This window comes from Scaptodrosophila lebanonensis, unplaced genomic scaffold (genome assembly GCF_003285725.1).
Source record: "Scaptodrosophila lebanonensis strain 11010-0011.00,11010-0021.00 unplaced genomic scaffold, SlebRS2 tig00001415-arrow-pilon, whole genome shotgun sequence".
Taxonomy (NCBI): Eukaryota; Metazoa; Arthropoda; class Insecta; order Diptera; family Drosophilidae; genus Scaptodrosophila; species Scaptodrosophila lebanonensis.
In genome coordinates, this window is record NW_022060742.1 from 10,492,532 (window position 1) to 10,520,183 (window position 27,652).

At 39.9% G+C, this 27,652-nt stretch overlaps 3 protein-coding genes across 3 annotated transcripts; all 3 read right to left on the reverse strand.

The window, feature by feature from the left end:
- Nucleotides 1-547: 547 nt before the first annotated feature.
- Nucleotides 548-2,868, reverse strand: LOC115632495 (glutamate receptor ionotropic, delta-1). Its single transcript, XM_030529672.1, has 5 exons — nucleotides 2,413-2,868; nucleotides 2,016-2,355; nucleotides 1,697-1,890; nucleotides 1,327-1,628; nucleotides 548-1,163 (listed from the first exon to the last, which is right to left on the reverse strand). The coding sequence occupies exons 1-5, from the start codon at nucleotides 2,866-2,868 to the stop codon at nucleotides 548-550; spliced, it is 1,908 nt and encodes a 635-aa protein (XP_030385532.1).
- Nucleotides 2,869-5,431: 2,563 nt separating this feature from the next.
- LOC115632295 (digestive cysteine proteinase 1) lies at nucleotides 5,432-7,620 on the reverse strand. The gene is made up of 3 exons (XM_030529387.1): nucleotides 7,487-7,620; nucleotides 6,197-7,183; nucleotides 5,432-6,140 (listed from the first exon to the last, which is right to left on the reverse strand). The coding sequence occupies exons 1-3, from the start codon at nucleotides 7,533-7,535 to the stop codon at nucleotides 5,530-5,532; spliced, it is 1,647 nt and encodes a 548-aa protein (XP_030385247.1). The 5' UTR covers nucleotides 7,536-7,620; the 3' UTR covers nucleotides 5,432-5,529.
- Nucleotides 7,621-8,423: 803 nt separating this feature from the next.
- On the reverse strand, nucleotides 8,424-27,242 carry LOC115632766 (reversion-inducing cysteine-rich protein with Kazal motifs). Its single transcript, XM_030530015.1, has 7 exons — nucleotides 26,675-27,242; nucleotides 18,572-18,627; nucleotides 13,881-13,983; nucleotides 12,536-12,750; nucleotides 12,247-12,418; nucleotides 10,620-12,185; nucleotides 8,424-9,575 (listed from the first exon to the last, which is right to left on the reverse strand). Exons 1-7 carry the CDS (start codon nucleotides 27,060-27,062, stop codon nucleotides 8,776-8,778), a joined length of 3,300 nt encoding a protein of 1,099 aa, XP_030385875.1. The 5' UTR covers nucleotides 27,063-27,242; the 3' UTR covers nucleotides 8,424-8,775.
- Between the last annotated feature and the right edge of the window lie 410 nt (nucleotides 27,243-27,652).

Sequence of the window (27,652 nt, forward strand, 5' to 3'; positions counted from 1 at the left end):
TTCAAAGTTCTATTTAAGCTTCTCTTAAAAATGCATAAAGACTGGTACTTGTTTATATCCCTAGAACGAATGATTCTTCACTGAAACGTTCAGCTTGATAGTTTGAGGAAACATTTGACGCATTCGCATGAGAATATTGGATATAGTTCGTGCCATTTTAAAAACCTATGCCTTTATATGCCCACTCTTGTACAGATAGAATAGTACGAGTATCATGCGTCCGTAAACCATTCTTAATAACTCTTATATTCAGTTAATATCTTGCCTTCTCAGCTAGTGCTATACGAGTATGTTTGTTCAATACCAGAGCACCCCTATATGTATGTTCAAAAGTAGACCCACTTAAAAATTTGGTGTTGTGTACACATCTAGAAACAAAGCTAGAATTTTATTGCAGATATAAATATGTAATAAATATTGTTGTGTATAGTATGTTGATTTCTAAAGGACTTGTAAAACTGCACCAGGACTTTATCTACGTCCACAAAATTCGTGTTGATAAGTGTGATTTCAAAAACGGGAACATACTTGAGAGATAACTCGTCCCCTATTCCGTGTAGGTGTACTGAAATAGGGCTGCCGAGGGCGTTCGCATCGGCACCAGCTGACTCTGTCCATTCGGATTACGAAATACCATATAGTCCCGACCATTTATAAGACGGCGGACGCCACTGCGCTCGTTGCCTTCGCCACCTCCCAGGAGCACTCCGTTGCCCAAATTGGGGCCGGGACGTCGCCAACGATGCAGTCCATGTAAGTCGGAACCGCCATTACCATTGAATATGCTCTGATAGGGAGGTGGTGGTGTTATGTTCTCATCATGCGTTGATGTGTTCAGCACCCGCTTCTCCCCATTCAGACGGCGCAGGCCACGTAACCAGCGGGACGGTTGAACTGACTGGCCATTAGGAGTGCGGCCAACTCCATGACGTGCCCACTGATTGCTCTCCCTCCGGCTGTTTACGTAGCGGAACATCAGCTCGGTGCTAAATACGGCCATAGAAGTAGCAAAGCCCGCCAGCATTATGTAGTAAGTCATCATGAGATCTCCATTGCGAAGTTGACGCTCGGTGCCGCCCAAATCTTGCGGACAGATCTCAGCACTTGGTAAGTTCTTAGCCGACAAGTGCTTGATAATACCCGATTCGACGAGGTTGAGTAGTCTGTGTAGGGAAGTTGAAAAATAATTTTGAAATTGGTGTAAGGCAGTTTTCGAATGAGCTTGCAAGTAGATCCACTCTAACTAATTTCAAAGCCGTTTCAGAAATAACTGAAACCATGGGGTAATGTTTCTAGAAGGTATAAAATCTCATTCTCTATACTTACTCCGGATCGAATAGCTCGCTCAGATTGGAACCAATGGGATAGGCAAAAGTTCGCTTCTTTTTAAGAAATGGCTCCCTCGCCATTGCAAAGGGACAATGCACCTTCTCATCTGACTTGCTGACAGTTTTCCGATACAGATAGTCATGATAGAGCATGTGACTAATGGCCGGACGGTCGCGCACAAACACGTAACCGTTGCGCTCCACGTAATTCTGTAAGTTGTAAGTGTCGTTGGTGGCATCCGAAAATACGGCATAGTTGTGCTGAATCATGCGATTAAGCATGGACAGCGTCTCGTTGGTCTGAAACAGAGGGTTATGTTGACCTGAAGTAGGCATTGGAGACTCTTTTGTAGACTCTTCACACATACCGTACGAATGGCGTATTCCACACCACTGCCCCGAATGGACACGAAATGCTTGTTCTTTACCAGAATATCGTTCACCGTATTGTAGGGCAGGGTGAACTTGGAGAGCGTGAGAAAGGCGGTGAGGTTGGCCGTGTAGAAGGATGTGAGAATGGTGATGAATATCCACCAAGTGGCAAAGAGCAGGCGGGTCGAGTCTGCAATGGTTTTAAAATTAAAAAACGACAAATGAAATGCGATTGCATGTGAACGTTGACCGACCGCTAATTGCCGATTCTTATCAGTGCATTAGGGTTAATTGGTTGTTTGCCATGCAACCCACCTGCAATTGGCGACAGAGTGCTGCCCTGCTTCATGAGGGCTCCGTACACGAACCACGCACAATGCCCCAGAGAGTAGGGACGCTGCTCGCGATCGCCGGTCAATCGATTGCGCGTTATGATCAGCAGATATATGATCGGACCCACTGCCAGAAGCGAGACCAGAATCAATATCCAAACCCAAAAATCAAAGGGAGCCAACAGTCCTGAACCGCTAGCTGACTCGCGCGGACGCTGCATGACCATAATCCATTCCCCCTCATCCAGAGTGGTTGTCGAGTAAGAAACAAACCTGCGCTGCTCCGTGAGTGAAGGAATAAATGCCGCCGCCAAATCGACATTCTACAAATGCGAGACATTGAATTAAGATTCTCAAGATACTTTACTTTTGGTACTCACGCTATTGTTTACCATCTCGATCAGACTGCGATCGAAATCAGTGGTAGAGCCTATAATATTATCTTGCGGCACGATCACCTCGTAGGTGAAGTTGAATTTCTCCTGCAGAAAGTCGAGGAGTTCAAAAGAGACGCCACGGCCCAAGCGCGTGCCATTCTCCAGCAGCTCCGTATAGCTCAGCGGATAGTCCTCGAGCGTGGCAATGCGCAGGTGGCGGCCATTTATCCACTCACGCAGGGCACGCAGCTTTACCTTCTTACTGATCACAGTCTCCAGCGTTTCCGCCGGAGTATCCTCATCCAAGCCCAAATTAGACGGATCCGTATCGATAGGTGTCGGCGTAACTTCCATACCCTCGTCGTCCAACACGATTAGGCCCAGCGGTAGGGTTGTATTTAGGGGTGGACAGGCAACGCATAGCGCTGCAGCCACAAGCAGATCAATGCCAGTAGCCATTTGTTGTGATTTTACTTCTAACTTAGCTCAGGGTATTCCAGTTGTTGATCTAAAAACTATTGCTCTATTTTTTAAAATTTTTTTTTTCGCTTCCGCATAATGTTTAGCTGCAGTAGCCAGTAGTTGGTTCCTGAGCACCTGGTCGGGAGGGGGTAACGCTAATTCGAACCGTTTGCCACAGCGCCTCAACCGCAACTAAACCTAGAGTTGTACAGTCCTTGACACTCTATAAGGGCTCCACCATCCGTACCTTACCGTCTACCCCCAGCCACAACCCCACCAATGAGTAAATACAGCGCATGTATGCCTGACCCTACACAAATACAATTAACAATAATGACAACTGCAAACATGACAGACCACACACCAACTATCACCACCGACTCCTGGCCCAGAGCTGAAGCTTTGTGTGCAGATTGGAGACATTGATTACGCCACTCTGTGGCTGAGCCAGCTTTGTCCCATTTGATTTATTACCGCCTGCCTCGTGTCAACAAATATACACATGTCGTTCAGCAAATTGTCCGCCGACAACATACTCGTTTGTGCCCAATACCTCGCCGACTTCTTAAGAAAATAGTTCAAGTGCACAGCGTCGTTCTCTTCATTATTATGTGTGAACGCAGGCAAGAGCTCAAGGCCAAGCTAAATTATTTATGCAATCTATAAAAGGAACATATACTCAAAGCCAATACCGCTACTACATTAAACGGGGCTGAAAAGTAGGCATTAAAGATAATAATGGTTAGCCCCATTAGTCCATTATATTATGAAACTTTTTAGTACCATTGCTGTAGACGTCTTGTTATCTGTTTCAGAATATACTCCTATATTCCAATGGGCTGGGGATGCCTTATAATGTTGAAATGAATAAAGTTTGCTCCCAAACTCATTCCATAAGAATTGTAGTATCAGCTGCAGATAACATAAATACCGATAGGTTAGTCTACAAGTTTTTCTCTGGATCGCCGTTGGTAGTGCCATATAGACACAATGTGGTCCTTAGTGTTGGGGAACCGTTTTGATGCAAGCCTATGTAGAGGTACTCTACTCTAGATATTAGAAATCTTGAACAGTGACATAGGAGGTGTTTCTGCTTTTGGATAGTTTCCGAATCCTGGCATGTCCTGCATCAGTCGCCTGCTGTGATGATTGAGCCTTAACCCAAACATTTCATATTTTTATGCTTAGTAATATTGCCTAGTCTTCCTCTTAAACATTGTAATTGTTATAAGTAATACGACTTATAAATAAACATCTGATGATGTCATTGCAGAATTCCGACTCTTACATTTGTAATTTCGCATTAAAACAAATTTGTGTAACCACATTTCTTATTTCAAACAAATTTGTAAAAATGAATAATGCCTATCAGAAACACAGCTTGAGACTTACATGAACATTTTTATACCGTGTACCCAAAGGGTAAAAGGGTATATTAGTTTTGTGCGAGTGTACATGGAACACACAGAAGGAGGCGTCGCAGACCCCACAAAGTATATATACTCTTGGTGAGGATAACAAGCCGAGTCGATATAGCCATGTCCGCCTGTCTGTCTGTATGAACGCAAGGATCTCAGAAAGTATAAGAGCTAGAATAACCAAACTTGGTATCTAGATTCTCCTGAGCCCGAGAAAGGACGAGTTTGTTCATTTTTCCCGATGCACCCCCCCACTCCCCCCGTATTCCCGATTTTCTATAACTCCCGTAATTCTTGGATTTTTGAACCAAAATTTGGTAGTCACATTAAGTTAGTGATTATATATCCGTATACCAAGTTGATATACTATTATGATAGGTTGATCAGAAAGAAAGTTATAGCCATATAACCAGGCCCAATGCACACATACATACATATGTACAAGTACACAAACACTCATAGACACGATTCTGATGTAAATGTATGTATGGAATATTTTGTATTTAATTTAGTTAATTAATTAAATTAATTCATTGAATTTCTTTTTTTGTGGGGTGGTACAGGGTATTTAAGAGTTGAGCCTGCTCCACTTCATCATTCCTTTCTTGTTAAATATACTTGGATTGGATAAATTAATTTATTTTCTTCGAAAAAGTTTTTTAATTACCAGCACCCCATGATTAATATTCAGTTCGCTTTAAACAATGGCAACATTTGTTCCTCTGCATCGGACGCATTAACATCTGATAGTAATTGTTGTTTTAATTGAATATTTCTGGCTTTCTCAGCTCTTAAGTTGAATATTATAGCGTATGTGCCTTTCAGAATAGATAGCCCATATGTACAGTTTTAAAAATAGTTCCATTCAAAATAAAAATATAAATATATGGAACCAGATATCGCTATTTAACCGATGAAGTGAAACGTGAATTTTTCGAAGCGCGACCAAAGCAAGATAAAAGTGCAACAACACGAACAAAGTGCAGGTCAGCTAATCTACACATCGGACAGTCCGCGACTAGTAAATGTACAAGCATACACACACATACATACTATATATAGTATGAATAGTACGATGTTTGCGTCTATTTGGGGGCAAGCGCACGAACCTCTACAGAATAGCGATAAGAAAAGGCCAAGCATTTGTTTTGAAAAAAGTGTATGTACTTGGTATAAATTTAAAGCCCCGGGGGCACGATCGTATAAAAAGAGTAAGAATAATAAAGTATCAAAACACGGTTTACATTTCAACATAAGTGGGCATGGTCATAACTCCACAGTTATTGTCGCGGGCCGACATTAAGATGTAACCATCATTGCCCCAATATGTGGACCAGGAGTTCTTCACCAGCCAGTAATCGTCACCGTTGATGTTGCCATAGCCAACAGCCAAGACGGCATGATCTAAGCCATCTACATCGTTCTTGCACTCCGGCTCATAGTAAACACCATGGGAATAAAAGCTGAATGTCTTTGGTGACGCATCAATTGCCACAGAGATGGGACCGTGCTTAAGGAGCGCCACCTTAAAGGCGGTGGAATCGTTTGAGGTGACGTTGACGAAGCCCTTGATTGGCGCCACCAATGTCACATTATTGGCATGGCAATAGCCGTCTTGACCCAGATATGGACCGTATTCCTCCTCAGTTGGCACACCACCCACTTGCATCATCCACTGATAGACACGGAAATCTTCGCCACCATCACAGCCATTGTTGCCATAGCCCCAGGAGCAGTCAATAAGAGCCTGTTGCGAAAGGCGCACCAAATTGCCGCCGTTCTTTAAGAAATATGCACCCTCCAGGTGACCAATAGTGCCAAACGACCAGCAGGAGCCGCACACCGACTGATCTGTAAGGAAGAATCGGTTATACATTGACTGTTGTGTTAAATAGCTGATGACATACCCTTGACTGGCGTTACAGCTCCATACAAACGCCAATCATAGTTGGGCGGGATTTGATCCTTGTACTGCGACACATTGTAGGGGAAAGGTTTTCCTGTGTTATAAATGCCCGATGATTTGTAGCCGCGACGTGCCCTCAGTTCCTCCTCCGTTTTATCAGCCAAATGATTAACTCCCAGCTTATAGCTAAGCTTGCCGCGATTCTTGGAGTGAATAAAACGCAGATTCTGTCTGAAGATATTCTTGCGATGTTCGTGCTCCTTGTCGGTGCGATAGTCTACGCCATGCTTGCGTTTAAAGTGATGGAATGCTGCGTCCACATGCTCATCAGTGCCGCCAATGAACTCCTGCATGGGATTGAAGGTGGCGAAGTGGCCAGTGCCCGGACCTGGGAATCCTGTGCAGGTCAAGCTCTCGTCGATTTCGAAGACTTCGTTCGGTATATCGTCGTGCTCGTAGCTATCATAGTCCAGATAGTAATGATCATAGTGTGAGCCGAGAAGCGTGTTATAGCCGCGCATCTCGTAGCGTACTGGAATCGGCATACGTGAGGCCGGATAATGCGGCGACTTCTTGTAACGAACCCACAAGGTGTACACATTTTTCTTCTGGCCAATGGTCGTCTCCAGCCGGAACTTGTCGCAGGTAAAGCCCAGAAAAGTCTCGGTTCCCACCAGGCTGAAGGGTTTGGCATCCGGCAAAATGCTTTGGATGGTTACTTGTTGCTCAGCGGTGCCGTTCACCTGCAGACAGGTCTCCTTGTTGAGCGCGTCACGCGTTGAGACTGGCGCCAGTTTCAATGCAATGCCATAGCCCTCATTGGCAAGCTGATACGTCTTCACCATGCCGCCATAGTAATCGATGCGGGAGCGTTTCGTGTTTTTGTCGTACCAGGCATAGAAGGGCTCGGCGATTTCGGCATAGGGAATGTACAGTGTGCCCTTCACAATGTAGTTGGGGTCCCAACGTGGCGGATTCGTGGCCTGAGCTATTGGAAAAAAGAAACGGAGGTTTAAACCAACAACAACAACAGTTACAAAACGAAGAACAGCCAAAAGGAAAGCAAAAAAAAAGAGCCGCTAACCGGCGACTGCCGCCATTATATTGTCTATTGCTTTATTTAAATTTCGACGATGCTCTCTATCTCTCTCTATCTATCACACACACACAGGGAGACTTACATATCTAAAGCAAAGCTTGATTTTTGCAACTATTCGTTATTTCTGTGTTTAGTTAGAACTTCTTTGTTTATTTCACCTGCGATATGTTCGTATGCATGTGTGTTGCTTACCAATTACTGCCAGACCAGCGAGCAGCGTTAAAATAACAATCGCTCGCATTTTTCTTTGAAATTCGTCTATACGTTCTATACGTTCTTTTCAATCACGACCTTTTTACATGCAAGCCACTTGGAATCTAAAACACTTCTGCTGTTCAAGTACAAATCTCAGCCGCCGGCGCAAAGCGGCGAATTGAGGCTTGCAATGGCGAATTGAACAGCTGATGAGGTGCTGCCAGACTGTTGTGTGGGCGGTCATGGTGCTGCCGGTGTTGCTGTTTAGTAATGCGCGCGCAAATTTAAAAAAATGAAACTCAATTGCATTGCAGATATAAACATTCTAACGAATTGCCTGTAATTTTAATAAATTCTTCACCAAGAACATAAATGGAAGTTTATTCTATTGACAATATTATTATTAAAATTATTTGTGGATTTAATTGACCTAAAAATGCAGTATTTATATGTGATTTTTGTTAATGTCCGATGGAATTTTTGCACAAATTAAAAATCAATTATATGCCCTGGTTCTAACGTGCTATTGTTTATGTTTTTTATTTGAAATTCCGTACAACTTTTTGGATTTTACTTCTTCGCTGATTTTATTTCTGATAAGAATTTAAAGCCTAAGATTGAAGCCGCTTTTTAAAATTTGTTCATTATCGATTTCCCAATTCCCGAAAATCATTTTCGATTAATCCTAAAATATTCTGAATACTTAAGGATACTGGACTATGGACAAGTATATTATTGAGCACGTAGTGCTTACAAAATACCGATCATATCTACTTTATTAAGTCAAATACATAGTTAATTCATTAACAAAGTTACAGTATTAAATTTAAGTTTCGAAATGTAATGGATCATAACAAAATATCTTGAATGAGTATTACATTGCATTAGACTAGCGATATATCTAATAAATAAAGCGTCAGGAGAGAACGCTGCTTTGGTTGTTCGTTATAGATAATATTATTAGTATATTATATTAATAAGTGCTAACTAGAGACATGTCTTTAATGAGTGCTTAAAGATATTTTAGCTAATATCACAATTTACAGAGGGTCCGGTCTATATACACATACACATACATATGCAATAATAAAAGGATCCACAATGCATTTTCAATTCCACCCACACACCTAATTTGGTGAAGGCACGTGAGGAGTATTTTGTGTTTGGAAGCGATTTGCAACTTAAACTACTGAAAAAATTGGCACCAAGAATTCACTTGATTGTTCAAAATTGTACAAGAACCAAAAAAAGTTGACTATGATTACAATTTTACGCTAATTTACACACTACTTCAAACTTCTTATTAGCATTATCAGAGCAACAGGTAATAGGAGCATTAAAGTGGGGCTTAGATTTAGGCCACGACCATAAAGGCTGGGCTCCAAAACGTGGGATACAGTGAGGCTGGAAAGTGCCAAATTTGTTGTGATTCGGGGCGATTGTGCGCTGATCAGAGCCGATATCTTCTCCGCCTCTCGAGCACATGCCTCCAGCTGCAATCGTGTGGGTCTTGCCGAACGTGTCACCAGCGCAACAAAGATGCCCACCTCCATGGTGAGGAAACCAGTAAGCTGACACTCGCTCACCTGCACCATCTGATCCAATTGCTGGAGCACGCCGTGCAACGTCAACAAGGAGCTCCGAGAACCACGCAACGCGTACATCGCACGATCCAATTGCTTGCGTGAGTAGATGATGCGGAAAGCGCCACCGGCACAGATGGGGCAACAGGCGCCGGGAGGCACAATGTGACGACAATGCTGCGAAACAGGGGCCGGACACTTGACCGTCCGACAACGCCGACCCATATCGGCGGCCAGCAAACCAACCTCCCGACAACGTCCCACATAGTCCACAAGCACATAATCGGCCCAGGCAGCACAAGTGCTGCGATAGGTAACCCCATTGATGCCACAGACAGGAGTGATGGACGATTGCGCGGCACAGCGACCGGATAAACATGCGCCCCAATAGGCCAACTGGCCGTTGCTCTGCAAGAGAGCGCACGCATTGGTATAGGTCTGGCCACGGGTGTCGCACAGCTCCTGGGAGTGATGGCTGGAACAGCTCGACGCAGTTATGTTGACTGTCAATGGAACAAAAATGAATGTAAATCAATATCAAGAATTAAAGCAAGCTATTCACTAAAGAAAAAATAAAATATAATTCGGATTACGAACTTATTAAGCAAATTTCATTAGACTTCAAATAGGTGGGAACCATCATTTGCACGGCTTTATTCTGGGTCAAGTATCTCCACCCATCCATCAAAAGAGATGTTCTCGATTCAGGATCACTAACCAAAAAAGAAATCCACAAATGTCTATAGCACACCATATCTAGGTTTGCCAAAACCTGCCTGCTAAAACTTATCACAAAGCTAAGTGAGGTCTTTACCATATAAGTATAATTCAAATAAAACATATATAGCCAAAATATGATAATTTAGAGATCATGTAATATTATTTTAATTAATTCTATACTGAAATATTATAGTAGCTTAGTTTTCTGCTACAACAAAAGTTTATAGAATTTACCTCAAAACCCATTTAAAAAATTACAAAGTTTTTATTCAAATTATTAGAATTAATGTCTTTTAAATTTAAATTAGAAAAATTTGAATTAGTATTCTAGATCTATTCTAAGTCTAACATTCAATGAGCCTTTTACCAGAAAATGATTATACATCCAATTTTTTTTCTTCTTCTTCTTACAAGTATATTCAATGACTAGCTTTTACCGTTTGGGCTGTGCGTTGATCACCAATCAGTCAGTCAATCAGGACAAAATGTTTTATAAAAGTATATAGATAATAATCGTCATAGGTCTCTGGGTATCTTTTCTACGGATACATATTTTTTATTTGGGATTTATTTTTAACGAAGAATGTTAATTCTTCTAATCTCTGAGATGGCGCAGATATAATCAGCAATATTACAGCTATATCTCAAATATGTCTTTCACAGTATTATGCAAATTTTAAGTAAGTTGACCTGAAGAAGCTACAGAAATGTTTTGTGGGATTTGTCTTTTTCTTCCGCCCATTTCACACAATAGTTACGAAAACAATAGCTTTCGTTTCGACCCTTTTTTGCGCTGAAATTCCCTATTCCCTATCCAAGTTACTTACCACAGACATGCTGGCTGCAGGGCCTTTGCATGCTGGACAGACAGATCTGGCGCTGTTCCAGACATTGAGTGCCGACTGGACAGTCGTGGGTGCCAGCTTGACAGGCATTGCGTGCATTGCAGGCTCCGTAGACGTAGCTAGTCTCCTGGAGACCCAGACACTTGGCCACGCAGGCCGAAGGATAGGTATTTCCGTTGACACCGCACACAGGCACATAGTGAGCCGGACAGTTGCACGGCAGACTTGTGTAGCTGGCGTCTGTGTAGCCAACCAGACGGCACTGCTGCTTGGTGCACGTAATCTCGCCGGCAAAGCAGCTGCAAAGATTGCACTCGAGGTAGAAGGACTCGCCGTGCCGAAAACTGCGTCCGCCCGGCAACACGCAGTGCGCGTGCGTGTAACTGGGCAGGGGCTGGCACTGTTCCACCTGGCCACGTCGTCCACACCGACACACCATGTGCTCCGCCATCAGCAGCTGTCCACTGGCCAAGCCAGTGCCCGCCGAGCTGCTTGTCTTGCCGACGCGCAAATAGGCGCCGAAGGGCACACTCAGCGAGGAGGCCTGACCCAAGCTGCAGCTGGGTATGCAGGAGTACCCCTGACTGCCATTCCGCTGCGGCACGCACACCTCGCTGCCATTACAGGGCATGGCTGCGCAGGGGGCTGTGAGGCCGTAGTGTCCGCCCGCCTCTGGAGCAGCGTCACCCCGCTCCAAGTAGGCGCGCAGAGAGATGCAGGGCGGTGGCACCTCATCCTCGCTAAGTGTGGGCTGTAGTCTCGCGCATATGGCCTGCGGTCGCTGCGTTTGGCGCGTCCAGTCGAGGCACTCGTCCAACAGCTCGTTGCAGTCCTCGCGACAAATGCCATTGTAGAGTCCGACGCGGGTGCAGGGTTGCAGCTGCAGGGCACAGACCAGAGCTTGCCACTTCTCCGGCGCACAGCGCGTGGTGTTTTTAATGTGCAGTTCCTGGCCCAGGACGCGTACATAGCCGCGCTGTTGCAGCAGCAGCAGATCTTCACGAGCCGCTGCATCATGCGCGGGTGTACAGCTGCGGAAGAGCTCCGTAGGACGATTGTTGAAGTTGGTGCAGAAGCTGAGGCCGTCGCAGCCCAGTTCACAAGGCGCGTCCACACTCTCGATGCAGCGGCGCAGCTCCAACTCAGCGGGCTGTTCCAGGCACTCGCTATCAAAGCTGGCTCGTGTCTCCCACCAATCATTGCTGAAGATCTGCGAGCACAGGCGCCGGCACTTGTGGCTGCTCGCAAACTCACAGCACTGGCGCTTGGCAGCATCTATGCCTAGCTGGTTGGTCTGCTCATTGGCGCCGGCATAGCTCGGTGCTCGATGGTGCTGTGTCTGTCCGCCTGCCGGCACATACAACTTCCTGGGGACGGTCAGGAAGCACTGCCAGAACGGCAAATGCGGCAATGGGGTGCCACATCCGGCAGCCTGAAGACGCTCAAAGATCACATCACTGCGCTCCACTTGGCTGACATTCTGATGAAGGAGCGCCCGACAGGTGCGACTACAGTGCTCGTTGTTGCTGTACTTGCAGCAAGGAAGGTCTGGAAGGACAGACAAGTGGCTAACATAGAGAATAAATGAGGTATGGGTTGGGAGACTTACATTGATGCGCATTGGCTAGCGGCGTCATGTCCGTATGATTGTTAATACATTGGAGCACATCAGCATTTCGCTCCCCACAAGCCCGGTCCAGCTGGAGACGATCATCGGGATGTGGACGAGATCCATTCTCGCTTTCGTTCTCGTTTGGTGTCTCGAAGACGGCGCGACACGCCTGTAAATGGTTTACATAAGTAATTTTGTTTAACAGAGAAGAACGCGACAGTGAATTGAAATTGAAATCCATGGTCCCATCCATAACTTTCGATTGTCACCCACACTTCCCACCCACCTGCAAGCACTCGGATGTGCGGGCCTGGCCGCAGCAACGATCTGCCGCGTCCTGGCGCTCCAGGCAATCATATAATTGCTGCTCATCACTACGCCTGCAAATGCCGTTACTTAACTCTGTGCTTGAAGAGCTCGTTGCGCAGGCATTGCGACAGTGTTGTAAAACGCCAAACTGACAACAACGTCGACCCGACCAATCAGAGCCGCGAGCAACAGCTGAAAATAAGCGAAAAGTGAAGAATAAAGCATGTAATTGAACAAGATTTCAAAACTAAGACAAATATAGTTTAATTTGATTTTCAATCTATACTAACATTATAAAGAGGAAAAACTTGTATGTTTGTATATTTGTCTGTTTGTTTGCTTGAATTGAAAAGGCTCCGGATGTACTGGACAAATTTAATGGATTCTTTCACTGTTGGGAAGCTACACTATCGACGGTTAACATGGGCTATATTGCATTTGCAAAAAAGAATGGAAACCTTACTAAAACGCCAATAATGTAATTATAAATAAAGGTTAATATGTTTCAATTTATTCTAGTAAGAGCTTAAACTATTAATTTTTAAATTCCAAGTTATAACATTATTTGATTCTGGCTAATACCAAATACTACTCATTACAAATATATATGTATATACTATATTTGTCTGCTTTTGAATTAGATTATAAAGAATTACATGAATGGGAATGTAGATTGGAAAGGAAACTGGGTGTCAAATAAGTTTGGAAACACCACAAAGAAATATTTTAAGGATGTCTCTAATAATGCTGAACGCTAAATATTTGCGATTGTACAAAAACTTAAAGACATTAACAATTAATTATTTAAAAGATACATAAACATAGTGCTAAGAGCACTGCTTTGAAGTTCGTGGTTCCTAAACAATAGTTATCTATTGTCCATCAATTCTTCAGTTACTATATATTTTCAATCATGTTTTTTTGTGTCTCTTATGTCAATTATTTTTCTTTTCAATAGAATAAAATGGGTGAATATTTTAAATACGAATAATACATAGAAATTACTTCGACCCTATTCTATACGGCTTATATGCATTATTGTTATAATATATATTGCTATAAGTTCTGATTTATCTACATTTTCATTAATTTATTTATTATTTTCTTTATCTGCAAATTTATGCAAGAGAAAAAATGACAAAAACATTCGACGAAGTTATTGATACTAGCCAGAAAATTACTCTTACTAGTCATAGTAGATAAGCCCTATAAATGTACGAAAATATATGTTCATTTTTTCCAAATCATTGACAAATAATTAGAGAAAATATGTGATTTAAATTTTGACAGTAGAGAGTTGATTGTGTCGTGGATAATCTCACCTTCGAGTGTGCGATTGAGACAGCCCCAGAACTCCAATTGATGTAATTGGCAGTATTTTTTCAGTTCAGCACGAGGGTCGGTGGCCAACTGGACCAGGGACAGCTGAAATGAAATATCAGATAGTGAACAATAAATAACCATTAGTGGAATTGCGGCACACAAAGTGCACAAAATGTAAACGCGATTTGATTAAAGCTAATAAGTGAACGGTGCAACAACAGCTTTTCGAATCGAGTCCACCCGATGGAATTGGCGCCAAAACCAGTCAGGTCTGTCTGCGTCTCGGCCCGCCTCGATGTGATTACAAAAATAAATCATTTACATGTGCCAAAAACAAAAACCACTCTCGTTTCGAGCAGTAATCCTTGAGCATATCAACTTGACGATAACGATCTCTGCTGCATGCCACATGCGCTTTTGAGGCATAAAATTAATGCGCCCTCAAAAATGACAACACCATGCGTAATTAACTGAAAAGTTGAATAGTCTGTTGCTTCCGAGCTCTGGGGCCCTCCCTCACACTTCTCTGTGCGTCAGACTGATTTGCATTATAAGCGAAATATAGTATACATTCGCACTTAAAAATATGCGACACAGGTTGAGAATTCAGTTGTGGGTCCGTTTCAATTGTGCACTTCATTAACGCTGAGAGACTCGCCTACTTTTCGCTTTAACATAAATTATGCACAACCAGCACATAAACGCTCCACCTAAGCATTGTTCTGCAGTTTCAAAAGCCGCTCGCCACTGGTCAAGTGTCCACTGTAGCTGTCATGCAAATTTTGCCACTAAATTTACCGACAGACGCAACAACCGAGGCACCCAGCGGGCAGTCTCCACCACTCTGAACCACTGGTCCAGCAGTGGCCGGCACCTTTCACACTGGGCGCGATAAGTTATGGTAATGTGTTCATTTTCATAATTGACAGAACAAGGAGTGCCCAAAATTTAAAACAAAAAGTAGGGCATTTGTTCAGTATTTCCCTAATCGGCTGCACACAAAAAGTATTGCCCGAAATCGCCTCAAAATTTATAAAATCTCCCTCTCCAAAATACAACTTATACCAGTTAGTCTTACTTTTGTGAATGTTTTTATAAATGACGATATTATATTATACTATATAGGATTACTCAAAATTTAATTATTTATTTTTTTATGATTCTTGGAATACGTGGCAGATTAAATTAATTAATATAAATTGTTTTAATTAATAAAATACCTATTTTCGTTTTGTATATGTCTATATATTTCTTCAATGATTATTGATATAATTGATACTGGCGGTGGATCGGGGTTTAGCTGGCCAAATGGCAATTAAAACTCATTAATAGACATTACCGTATAGAGGCTTTTTAATTTTTGTAAGTTAAAATTGTAACTTCAAATTAGTAAACTGTATTGACAGCATTATTTTTTGTTTATAAATAATAAATTGTACCATAATATTTAACATTATCCTAAAGAGTAGATTTGTTTATAGCCCCTCTCTCTCTCTCATCTTCAAAAAGGAGTTTTCACAGAAACAGTCAATTGAATCCACTTTGAACTTGTCAACAAACACATGGCAGCTAGTGTTCTTTGTCCATTGATTGCAAAATATTGCACATGTTTCCTGACGTTTGGAATCCCATATGTACTATGGAGTATTTGCCGAGCATGTTTAACGATATGATTATTACACATTTGGCTCTCAGTTTGTCTCCTCGCCTGCATGTCTTCGTTTGTCTGCCTGCCCTCCAATCTCTCATTCAACGTTTATGCCTTCTCTGTATTATGTTACATTTGTAGTTTACTGTTGTTGTTGTTGTTGTTGTTGCTGTTGTAGCTTGCTCTTCGACCGAGGCCAGCAACCTGCTGGGACACGCACAACAACAAGATTGGGACTGGAGCTGTATCATAAATTACATTGCTGGTACTTTTCGATAAGACAAGAGAATTTGAATAACGAAACCAATGGATTTGTGTGCCTCCGTATCTGCCGCAGTAATCTGAGCTGCGCTTATAAAAAATATTTATCAAAAAAAGAGCCGAAAATAAAAAATAATCCACTATCAATAACACATAGTGTTCACTTAAATACTTCAAGTCCCAGGCAGCAGATACTACTCGTCTCGCTGCTGGTAGCTTCGCTTTAATTTACAGACGAGCTGCCAAACTGAACTTCCTGTTGCATTTTGGCAACGAAGTGTCAGGGTCTGTCACGCACTCCCACACATACGCGTACACACTTGTGTTCCTTTGCACTCAGCCTGAACGGAGCGGAGCTCTCTGGCATCTCATGTGACACATACGAGCACACCACAATCTACCCACTCGACACATCTGCATCTTTTGCAACATTCTGTGGCATTTCATGTTGCCTGCCTGCGCGCGTTTCTTTAATCAAGATTATTGGCTATGGCTCTGGCTCTGGCGCTGGCACAGGCACAGGCGCATGCGCACTCCGAGCAATTATTGCTGGGCAACGCCTGCGTTTTGCCTTCAAGATGCCAATCATACACTGGAAATAATTTTTATATTAAATTGAATTTTATTTGAATAAACAATTAAGTTCTCATAAGACATTCCACCCGCAAATGGGTTAAATTGCGGTAAAGTTTAAAGAAATCAAATATATCCATTTTAAAATACCTGTCTAATAATTCAGCAGCAACTATAGAAAATAAATTCCAAATACAATTTTAAATATCGAATATCAAAATAATGGAAATTTCCCATTTTGTTAAGTTAAAAATAAACAAATCTTACTTATCTCTCAACGTTGATTAATTTCTGAAACTATGTGCCAGATTTTGGACTTATATGTAAATAATAGTCCATTAATTTAATTAGGTAATTGTACCCCACTACACATTACTTTTTTTAACGTTTGATATAGATAGTATTATCTCATTTTTGTTTAAACTTTTCTTATAGTGTTTAGAAATCAATTTATTTCCATAGACATTTTTAATGTAAATGTCACCCAACTATGAGTTGAATTTAACCACTTTTTCCCACTTTGAAGCAATTCAGGTAGAATGCAGCTTCTGCCAATTTACTGGCACAATTACGAGAATTATAAATGCAAGTAATCTTTCAGGATATGCTTAGATAAATCCTTTTCATGCAATTTAAGTTCTGCTTAGTTTAGTAAATAAGGATTAAGGATTTTCTTGCAGTGCAGCACTCCGTGGGCACTTATTTAATTCTAAAGAGCATTTTGTCAAATATAAAATGGGCACAAATTTAGCTTATCTGAGTTCTGAGATCAGCAGCCTCGACTTTTCACACGTCTTCTCTGTGTAAAGTGGGCCCAACTCGAATTTCAGATGGGTATGGGTATGGAGAACCTTTGATTGAAAATCGCGTCAGAGTACAAGTGTCTCGAATTGCTGATTCCGATTCCATTTACACACACATGTCTGCGCCCACTTGCTCGTAAATGTGCAGATAGACACGCACTTTAATAAATCTGTCTGCCAATTCTCATAATTTAGTGTGTTTTATGCCATCGGCGACATTCAAATGCGAGACGGACGACTGAAAGGCTTACCAAGAGCATTAACATGAACCTAACCGGTTGGGATAGGCAGACCGACAGATATACTCGTACATACTCGTACATGCACGTACATACATACATACTACTTGTATATGGTATATGTATATTCAGGCATTATCCTGCTTGTAGCTGTCACTTTGTCAGTTTCAATTTAGCCATAGATTTTATGCCTTCATTTGCATTTCTAAATTAAAAACACAACCCACTTTCTGCAAACGAGATATTGTAGCTGTAAGATACTTGCGCTTGCTGGCTTGTTGCAGATACTCGTACTTGCGGCAACTAATTGGTTTTGGAAATTGTTATGATTACACAGTTAAATGTTGTCGGTGATTTTATAGTGAGTATATAAGCTGACTCTCTGAGCAAAAGCGGAGAGACAAGGCGGGGGGTCGCTGCTTGGACTCTAACAGACTTAGTCGCTACTGCTATTGGCGACTATAACTGCAGTTTCCAACACACTCACACACACACACACACACACACACACACACATGCATATACTATATACACGCAAATCGATTATAATCAAGCTGTGTGCTCAGCTTTATGAATGACTTTGACTGACCAGCCAAACGAACTGGTTAGCCTGGTTGCCACACTACCCGTTTGCCATTTATGTTAATTAAGTAATTTGTATTTTTCGTTTTTATTTTCATTTGCAGTTGTAGTGCAGGTTTGGAAACGGTTTTCGGATGCAACACATTCGTTTTAATACCAACAATAACAAAAGAACGGAAACTGCAGTTAGAGTTCTTGACAAATCCCATCCGCCTAAAGGCCCACGACATACTTGTACATACTTGTATGTATGTACGGGTAAGTATGTAGTAGCAATGAATACAAAATATTAACAACAATTTTCCAAATGCATCGACTGTTGCCACATGTCTGGCGCTTTGTTTAATATGCCACTCACAGTCAATCATAAAAAATACCAGGAAATGTTGCCAACAGTAGTTCAAGTCTTATCAGAGACGATCAAAACATTTGTTAGCCGCCCAGGTGTCCCTGCCAGCGTGCGTATCTTTCACGACCTACCTGGGCTACCTGGGTCTGTCGCTTTTCCATTAATGAAGGCGAAAGAGAAATGCGTATACCTGGCCGCAGTGAATAAAAAGTCTGTACATTAGTTTAGAACTTACATTTTCGCATGATTCACGACATGAGCCGAATACTTCATTGCAGCAAGCGAAGATATCTGCAAGAAAAGAAAGCAATCGTGGTCAGGATCAGCATTAACATTGGCAGCAGTGCAAAGTGAATAAATCAGAAGCATTACACATTAATTTAATCGAAGTGCCCATCTATTCTTTCAGTTATTCCCAAACAGCTACTCTTTGGTGTAAATATGTCTACAAAATTTATTTTTTTACAGACGAGTTCTCGAGTATTTATATGGGCCAGAATATTATGTAGAGGGAGGCAGGATTTCTTTATAGCACTAGACGAATATGCTAATAAATGATGGCAAATAATAATACCTTGACGTGTTAAATATTTTTGTTTAAAAGCATAATTTAAGTTTTTTAGCTTATATTTAGTTTATTGTTACGAAGAGGGAAGGATAGTTGGTTGAAGACTCTTTGGGTGGTCAGAGAGCCGCTTCCTATATCTGCTGTTGAACCTTTCTATTTCGTCTATAAGTTCCCAAGTTCATGATGAATCTCCTCATGAGTGTTGAACGGGTGAGCTTTGTAGGTCGCCCTCAGTACATTGCTTTGCGAACGTCATATGTCCAGACTGTCTTAAATTTAGATTATCTAGAGAGTCAGTTCATTTTTCTAAGCCTATTGTTGTTTGCGGTTAGAAACACTGGGAGAAAGAAATATATAATCTCAACATCAAAAAAAAGTTTTAAAAGATTTTTTAATAAAATTTACATTTCTATCTAAAAATGCTCCCGCAAATCCTAATACAAGTATTTATTTCTGCATAGTACCCATTTTTTTCTAAATCTTTATTCTCTATTTACAAAATTGAATTTTTTTCAACATTTTCTGCTAGTTGTAGAATTGTGCATATCTAACAAATCTCAGACTACCATTTAGTGCGCTGAAAGACTTTTTTGGAGCAGCTTTGGGGTAAATTAAAAATTCAAAGCTTCAATTTAACCAATCTCCCTAAGTTTGTAAGCAATTGTTTTGGAAATCAGTTGCCATCTTCAATTTTATTTAGGGCTATAACCGCTTGTAATTATACCGACCAATTTTTATAAAAAAAAATCATTTAAAAAATGCAAGTTTCTTAAGATGAAATTTGTTTAATAGATTGAGAATACTATACTTTTAAACTCTTTTTTTCTATATCAAAAATATATTTAAATGGTTAATCGACTTGAACATACTTTCTACAACACGTTTCATAATGTAGAATGATTTGGTCATTTATTTTTATGCTGAGAATGAAAATGTAGTTTAACCTTTTAGCCATTAAATAATAAAAACACCCTCAACCGATTCACTTCTACAATTCTCTATATAATCACTTGCTATAAAGTAAAATATTAATTAAACCGCATTTGAAATTATATGACCGAGTTATATGAGCAACAGAAGCTCTCCCTATAGCCAACGAAAAAAAGGCCATAATTAGTTCGGTTGATCTGGCCAAAGATCAGCCTATAAATCAAAAGCCTTGGCTCAGCCATTTGCAAAGATAAATTGATGTAGGGTTCCAACATATTTTTGCCATGTGATTAATGTTCGCATTTCTCGCATTTCCCTGACTTATTCAGATCACTTGTGGATTTGTTTGAAGCGCGAAAAAGTTGTGCAAGTTGTTGAGGTTATTCTGATCTTTGGCTTGTTGAAGACCCTGCAACTAATTGTTTTAATACAGCCCACTTTTTCTTCTAATAAGTCCCTGTGACTGATTACTTATTAAGCACTTGCCGTTTAGTCATCAGCGCCCCAATCCCTCCCCCCAAAATCGTTGTTGGGTGTGTTTTGCATCATTTAAAGTTTGCTCATTGGGTGTTGAACTTTTCTTGGGGAGGCGACAGATGTCGGGACGTCCAACATCCAACATGTGTGACATATGCACATGTCTGAGCAGCCAAAGCGGGGCAAGTCGACAAGTGGAGGAGGAGGCAGGAGGGTGGTGGAGAGAGGAGAGAGGAGGGGGAACCATGTTCAAAGAGTTTCGTTGAGTGCGTAAAAAATTTCATTTTGTCACTTTGGTGCGTTGCGAATGGGAATGGGAATGGGGAACTCTCTCTCTCTCTCTCTCTCTCTCTCTCGCTCGCTCTCGCTCTGCCAGTCCATCAGCAGAACTCAGAAGTGAACTTCACAGGGCGAGATCAAAAGCGCTGCATGCTCATTAATTAAGTGTGCAATTCCTATATACATACTAGCTAACACACATATGTACATACATACATACATACATATATGTACATATATGTGTTGTTGTGGTGGCATGATTTTCTTTCATTTCTTCCTCTTACCTCAATATATATATATGTATGTGTATACATAAATGTATATAGAAATGTGTGTTGTTGTTGTTGTTGATGTTGTGGTCTTTTCTTCGCTGTCCCCGACAATTTTTAGTTGTGGTCTAATTTTAGCGCATTTACTTTGAAGTCTAGTGACATGCTCTTTGATTTCTACACGATATGCCGTCGTCACATTTGGGTTTTGATTCGCCATGGAAATTGATTTCGGCATCTGCCGCCAAATTGTGCAAATTATGGGCACTGGCATTGGTTTAATGGCCAACCTGACAAATTGGCATGAAATGCTTTTGATTTAATACGAATAGGTACAAGCATTTATCTATTTAGAAAACGCCTCAGCCAAATTAAAAAAAAAAAAAAAAAACATAAACAAATGAACACAAAATATTCATATACTTGTATGCTTTTATGCACTGCTAGAAAAATGACAAAAATAAAGAAACTGCTTGTCTTCAATCATTCCTCAAAATGTAAAGTTCCCAATACACTTGATTCATACCAATTAAGTCAAATTTAAGTCCAATAGTAACCCGTAACCCGTAATATTCATCTTGAATAGCGTATGCGGAAGAGACAAATACTGCGTGGGAGAGATCATTAGCTCTCCCTTGCTCTCTGTTGGCGGCTCTCAATATTTTGACTTTAAATGTTTGCCAGACTTTGCACTTCAATTCCCAAATGGCTTATCTACGGTAGCCTGCCAAACGTATATGTTCAAAGTAGAATTATGGCATTATATACAACATGAATTGAAACCCCCAATACTTATAATTATACGAGTTTATAATATAACTAAAACTAAAATTTGAATAAGTTTATGAATTACTCCATAAATAAAGACCCTGTGTTACATTTAAATTAAAATACATTTAATTAAAGTCACTTAAATTTTCAAAAAATATGTTATATAAATAAGTACGAGAAAAGCTAATTTAGGTATACTATAAAAGTGGTATCTAACTATAAAAAGAATATTAAAACATATTTATGAAAAATAAATTTATCAAATTTTGTTTGGGTAGCCACTATTTTTTAAGGCGTTTTAAGGTTTTTAAAAATGCAAATCATCCTGCAATCTTTAATATTTAATTTAAAAATAACAATTCGTTGAACTTGATAGGATAATCCACTATAATGATGATAACTTAAGAACTGATCAATTTTATTGAAAGTCAGAGGAAGATATATCATCTTTAAAGGATTACAAAAGTATTAGCGCTGTGTGTATTTCTTATTTTGTTGTTTAGGTTTCAGAATTAAAATGTTCAATCAGTTATATCTGAAACTAAGCCTTTGATTCCAATCTAACAAGCAGTTATCATCTCCTTTTTTGAAATCGAAACAGCCAGCAATATTTAAATTCCAAACATTTCTATCAACATCGGAAATGGGAACAAGCCTATCTATACAATCAACATCTTGGAGAATGAAACAACGAGCTAATTTGTCAAATGTTCGTACTTGGTATAGAAATTTCCGAGATTACTCTACATTTGTCCCTACTTATTTTGTATCTATTTGAGTACAAATCTTTTGATTTTTTCTATGGACATACATACATACATATGAATTGGTTGGCATATACATATGTAAGTATAATGCATTGTCGACAATTATATGGACGGCCGCACATTCGTTGCTATTTTTATGATGTTGCATGTTGCATGTTGCATGTAGTTGCAAAGTTGGGCAAATTTATTTTCACGACTTTCTGGCTTTAGAGTGTGGGCTGCATCTTCACGTTTTTACTCACATATCTATAAGTAAATATATATGTACGAGTATGTGTGTTTGTTACTATAGCTGTCAACGGCGAGCGAGCCAGAAGAGCCAGTCTGGCTGAAGCAGCGACACAGATGCGGCCTATAAATAAAGAAAACGTCTCAATAACAGCTAATTTCCCCCAAGTCTTGGCTTCCTCTATAACTTATTTGAGTGTGTCTGCGTGTCTGTGCGTGCATGTCAAGTGTCAGATCTGATTTGTCTAATGGAAAATAAGTACAAAAAAGTAGGCGAATTTTGGCATGAGCAAGCAATTGGCTGCTTTTTGTAGAACCAGCGCTAATGAAAACAATCTGTTCGATCTGGTTACAGCGACGTTCAATTCCAATTGCAGAACACTTGAAAATTTAAAAGACCCGAACAGTCAAGGAATGTTCAAAAGTTTTACTTGTATGCCGATTAGAAAAATAAATACAAGTATCTAATGAATTTTCTAACCTGCATCCAATCCCGAAACTTTTGGACAGTTAAGCACCAATAATCTTTCCGTTTCCATTTTGGTAATTACAAAAGAGATAAATAAATAAATTATATTGAAACAGTTTATCATTTACAATTTGATTCAGTTTCCTCTGAAAGGTTTCAGAATAAAAGTAATGCTAATCAAAAAGCTTGTGCATTAAAAAGAGCTTTGGCTCGCCTTTACTATCTTTAGGGTTGAACTTTCAAATTAAAAAATTTCAATAAAATAGGCGTAAATTAAGCTCTTTCCAATTTTGTAAAATGTTGTCCATGACAGGTATCTGAATCGAATTAATAACCTCTTACTATATTAAGCAATATATATAAAACAATTTGTTCTGACTGAGAGACTGACTGATTGACTAAAGCTAGGACATTGAAATTTGGACTCAAAAATCCCTTTATAGAGAAGGTGGGCGATAACAAGCGGTTTTGGAAAATTCTACCTCCAAAAGAGGTAAACGAAAGTTTTTTAAAAAATCTTGTTTTGCACCGATCAGCTTCAAACTTTTATATTCTATTAAAGAATACGAAAAAAACTGCATACTCGGTTTTTTAAAATTGGAGCTTGAATTATTGTGGTTTTAATATATCTTTACTTTTTTAAATGAAAAGTTTGTTTATAAATTTTCTGTATTTCAATAGCTTACTTTGATTGAAGGAGTATTCATAAAATTATTTGCCTCCAAATTTATCGAAGCTAACAACTACATACGAATATATCATGAATGTAATATTCCATAAATAAAACCCAATACCAATTCTGTACCCGAAGATAGTTGTTCTGCCTGCTTATATAATAAAATAAATATTTGAGCAAATTTTGATTAGCCTGTGTGGTTCGTTAGCTCGTTAGGAAATACTTAATTATACTTGACAATATTCAGTCGTGTTGGCGAGTAATTTCAAGAATTTTTGAAGTGATGACAACCTGTCTGTCCACTGTCAGGTAATAATGACGCATTGCCTCCATAGTTGGCGACACTGGCTGGGTACGTGCCGGCAACATAAATTATAATTTTATTATCAATTTTATGCACACTTCGATGCAAACAGCAATAAAGGCGCACATATATCTCTAAGCCCAATTGTTATTAGTATTCAAAACATTTCAAATGGCCGCCAATCAAACGGAAAATCGCCGACAACTTTGCAGGCAGCTCGTTTAGCATTCAGCGCATAGATCCAATGGCACTGAAGAATTTCCCTTTTGTGAAAAACAAACGACAATCGTTTAATGGCCATAAACAAACCACAAAAAAGAATTTGCAATTTTGTGCGTATGATTGTGTGTGTGTGTGTGTGTGGATTTCATTGGAAATCTGCAACATTTATCAGCCACACACCCGGCAAATAAAGTCGGCAATGGAATTATGAGTTGAGCGATGAACAAAGAACGAGGAGCGCGGAGCAACCGGCATTTGGGCTTCTGAATATGCTGGCGCCAGCTGCTCCTCCTCTTGAGACCGCAATTTAAACTAATTTTTAACACAGTTTCAATTTAGAGACACGCACCAAGAGACATATGGACATGTGTACTTCTACATATACAAGTATGTATAGGTCTGTATATGATAGATGATGCGCTTACATATACTCGTAAGTATCTTTGGCACTTTCAATTAAAGGCACTTCATTGCAGCACGAGAGATTGCTTTTGATTAAGTGGCGACTGGCGAGTGGGAAGTGAAAAGTGGGAATTGTCGTTCTATAAACGCGACTGAATAATTATAATAAAGCCCACGCTCGCCAGCTCTACAGATGGGGGTCCGCCAACTGATTAACAGTCAGGGACGAAAGAGCTCTAATGTTCGTTTTCTCGGGGGGACATTAATTTATTATTTTATTAAAATTTCAAAACAAAATTAATTCATCCAACTGTGAATGTAATTTAGTAATGAGTTTCAATTAATGCTATAATTGTTTGCTTTCTAGCTATTTTCATTTTCATTCAATACCAGTATAGCACTTTTACAAATCCTGCTATTTTTACAGCCTCTATTAAAGGGGCTTAGCTTCAGCATAATAATCGCTATCTTGGATAATTTGCTCTCTTTCGTGGGCATTAAATCTACAAGCCAACATATTTTTCGATGAATTCTGTAAGCTAAATTTAAATCTATATATATATACTGAAATCCATGAAATATAGTAGTTTAGGAAGAAGACTTCTCTTTTAAATTATTGGACTACATTAAGGCAAGCTACACTTTACCTTACAGAATATTTTATAGTTTAAAAAGTGGACGAGGTTAGTGCACGAAAGTGGTAAATCAATTGATCCCCCCATTAATTAGTTTGCCATACTATGTTCTAGAACACGTAAATCGTAAAAATTCTTAGAAACCCATGATTATGATAATTAGGCCCAACTATTAAAAACTATGAGAGGGAACTGCTTTTGTATAGATTCGATTTTAGAATTGATTGACAGACTTAAAAAGAATATTTGATTTTGGGGCTGAGTTCCCTTAACAACCGCTTGCTTTCCTATTATTTTTTTGCATACATTTTTTTTATTATCTATTTGTTTTATCAGCAATTAGAAGTCCGGTCTCGCAGGTAAGCAATATCCCTGAAAGATATTTTTCTGCTATGACGTTTAATGGGAACGACAATTTCCTGTTGGCTGGACAGCAAATTAGTTCTAGTAATGCCTTTTTAGGACGGAAAACGTCCATTTCAATTTTATTGTGGACGTTTAAGCGATTAGAAGGGAAATTGTTTTTGAGACTATTTAGAATTAATTTTGCTACCAGAGTCACACAGTAAAAATTATTTTACATACATATGTACATTCAAGCTAGAAATGATGATTCTGGTTTTGGTTTTATGTTATTCCACGTAACGTATAATTCAGATAAGTGTTTGCCATTTAGATATATTTCGATATTATATGCATATTAGCCATTCCAAAGATCTTTGATTGAGATTTTAAAATACCATTAGAATAAGTTTCTCTTATACTTATTGCTCCTATGGATTGAATGACTTCGAAGGTCTTGCACTCTTGTCTGTGGAATTGCAACAATTCCCATCAATGGGTTAACATTGTACGTAAATAATCATGCTGGGTACTCGAATAAACAAATAAACTGAAATTACGCGATCATGCGCGGCGTCTTGCCTGCTACTTTGTTTATAAACAACAACAAGTGTTTATTTATTCGAATGAGTGTGCGTGAAACATTTTATAGCCACCAGTCTCTGTGGCTAGTTTGTGTGTAGTTGTTGTTGTTGCCTTAAAAACTGCTTCCCCAACTTCCTCTGCCTCTTCCTCTTCCTCACATCTGCCAAGCCAAATGCTTGATGGGAGCAGCAACAAGTGTCATGAGTCAATTGCATTTTGTGGAAGAGCAACAACAACAGCTGATAAGCTGTCGGCAAACTTTTGAATTTAGCGACACACTAAGAAGAAGAACAATCTTAATATATAAATATAAAATAAAATGTAAAAAGGCCTGCTCAGTAGTGTGGAGAGGCTGTGACTCAGAGTGCGAGTGCTGATAAGCCGACGGAGAGCAAACTAATTGCGTTCACTTACCATAGGGGGCGCTTTGTGTCCTCACTGGCTCCACAACAGCCTCAAAGCTATCGCCTGTCGCCATGGCGCTTGTGTCCACATCGGTCCAATCGTAGTCCTCCTCCTGCTGCTCCTCCTCCTCGCTGCTTAGCTTTGGCCTTTGTTGTTGCTGTTGCTGCCGTTTGCTTTGTGGCTGACGCAGCTGTTGCCTGGTAGCCGCTGCATTATTGCTTTTATTGTTGCTGGAGCTGTTGTTGTTGTTGCGCCGCCGCCCGTGGCGCTCCAAATGTGCGTTTTTGTTGCTTTGATTCTCCTCTGCCTCAGCATCTGTTGGTGTCTGTGGCTGTCGCAGCGCAGCCGCGCTTAACGTCAGCGTCAGCAGCGTCACGCAAACAATCGGCAGTCGCATGACGCGTTGTTGTTGTTGTTAATATTGTTGTTACTTTTATCTCGTTCAGCGTTGTTGTTTATGTTGTTGTTGTTGGTTTGTGGTGCGTTCAATCAGTTGGTCTACTTTGAATGCATTTTGTGACTTTTTTCGGCCTTTTTCAACACTTTCAATTGACTGCTCGATTCCACTGAATTCGAATTGATTTGTGTTTCATGTTTTTGAATTGCTTTGTTTAACGTATTGTGTTTTTAATTTGTATTTTTGTCGTTAATTAAATGCAATGCCGTGTTTGTTTTTATTGCTGTTTTCGCGGCATTTTCCATAACAAATTCACTTTTAAACAATATTTATGCACTTTCTTATAAACAGAAATCAATGGAGGTGTTTAAATAACGAATGTACATTCATATAGAAAATTCAAGTTAGAAACTAAGACATGGCATAAAAATTTAATTATATTAGAATATAAGTAGTGCTGCAAATATTATAAAAATTCAATTCATGTTAAATCTTAATATTATTTACAGTTTGTTTCATACTTTAACTTGTTTATTATTTTAGCTGATCAGTAATCACTTTCTTAAAAAACCCTATCCGATAGTTAATGA

Excerpts from the sequence above, each read along its gene's own strand:
- LOC115632495 (XM_030529672.1), bottom strand. The coding sequence starts at position 2,868 with ATGGCTACTGGCATTGATCTGCTTGTGGCTGCAGCGCTATGCGTTGCC. Across the intron at positions 1,629-1,696 it reads TGGAATACGCCATTCGTACG|ACCAACGAGACGCTGTCCAT; the intron begins GTATGTGTGAAG and ends CCTCTGTTTCAG. Across the intron at positions 1,164-1,326 it reads AGCGAGCTATTCGATCCGGA|ACTACTCAACCTCGTCGAAT; the intron begins GTAAGTATAGAG and ends TTCCCTACACAG.
- LOC115632295 (XM_030529387.1), bottom strand. The coding sequence starts at position 7,535 with ATGCGAGCGATTGTTATTTTAACGCTGCTCGCTGGTCTGGCAGTAATT. Across the intron at positions 7,184-7,486 it reads CGCTGGTCTGGCAGTAATTG|CTCAGGCCACGAATCCGCCA; the intron begins GTAAGCAACACA and ends TTTTTCCAATAG. Across the intron at positions 6,141-6,196 it reads AGCTGTAACGCCAGTCAAGG|ATCAGTCGGTGTGCGGCTCC; the intron begins GTATGTCATCAG and ends TCTTCCTTACAG.
- LOC115632766 (XM_030530015.1), bottom strand. The coding sequence starts at position 27,062 with ATGCGACTGCCGATTGTTTGCGTGACGCTGCTGACGCTGACGTTAAGC. Across the intron at positions 18,628-26,674 it reads GACACAAAGCGCCCCCTATG|ATATCTTCGCTTGCTGCAAT; the intron begins GTAAGTGAACGC and ends CTTTTCTTGCAG. Across the intron at positions 12,186-12,246 it reads GCTAGCCAATGCGCATCAAT|ACCTTCCTTGCTGCAAGTAC; the intron begins GTAAGTCTCCCA and ends CTGTCCTTCCAG.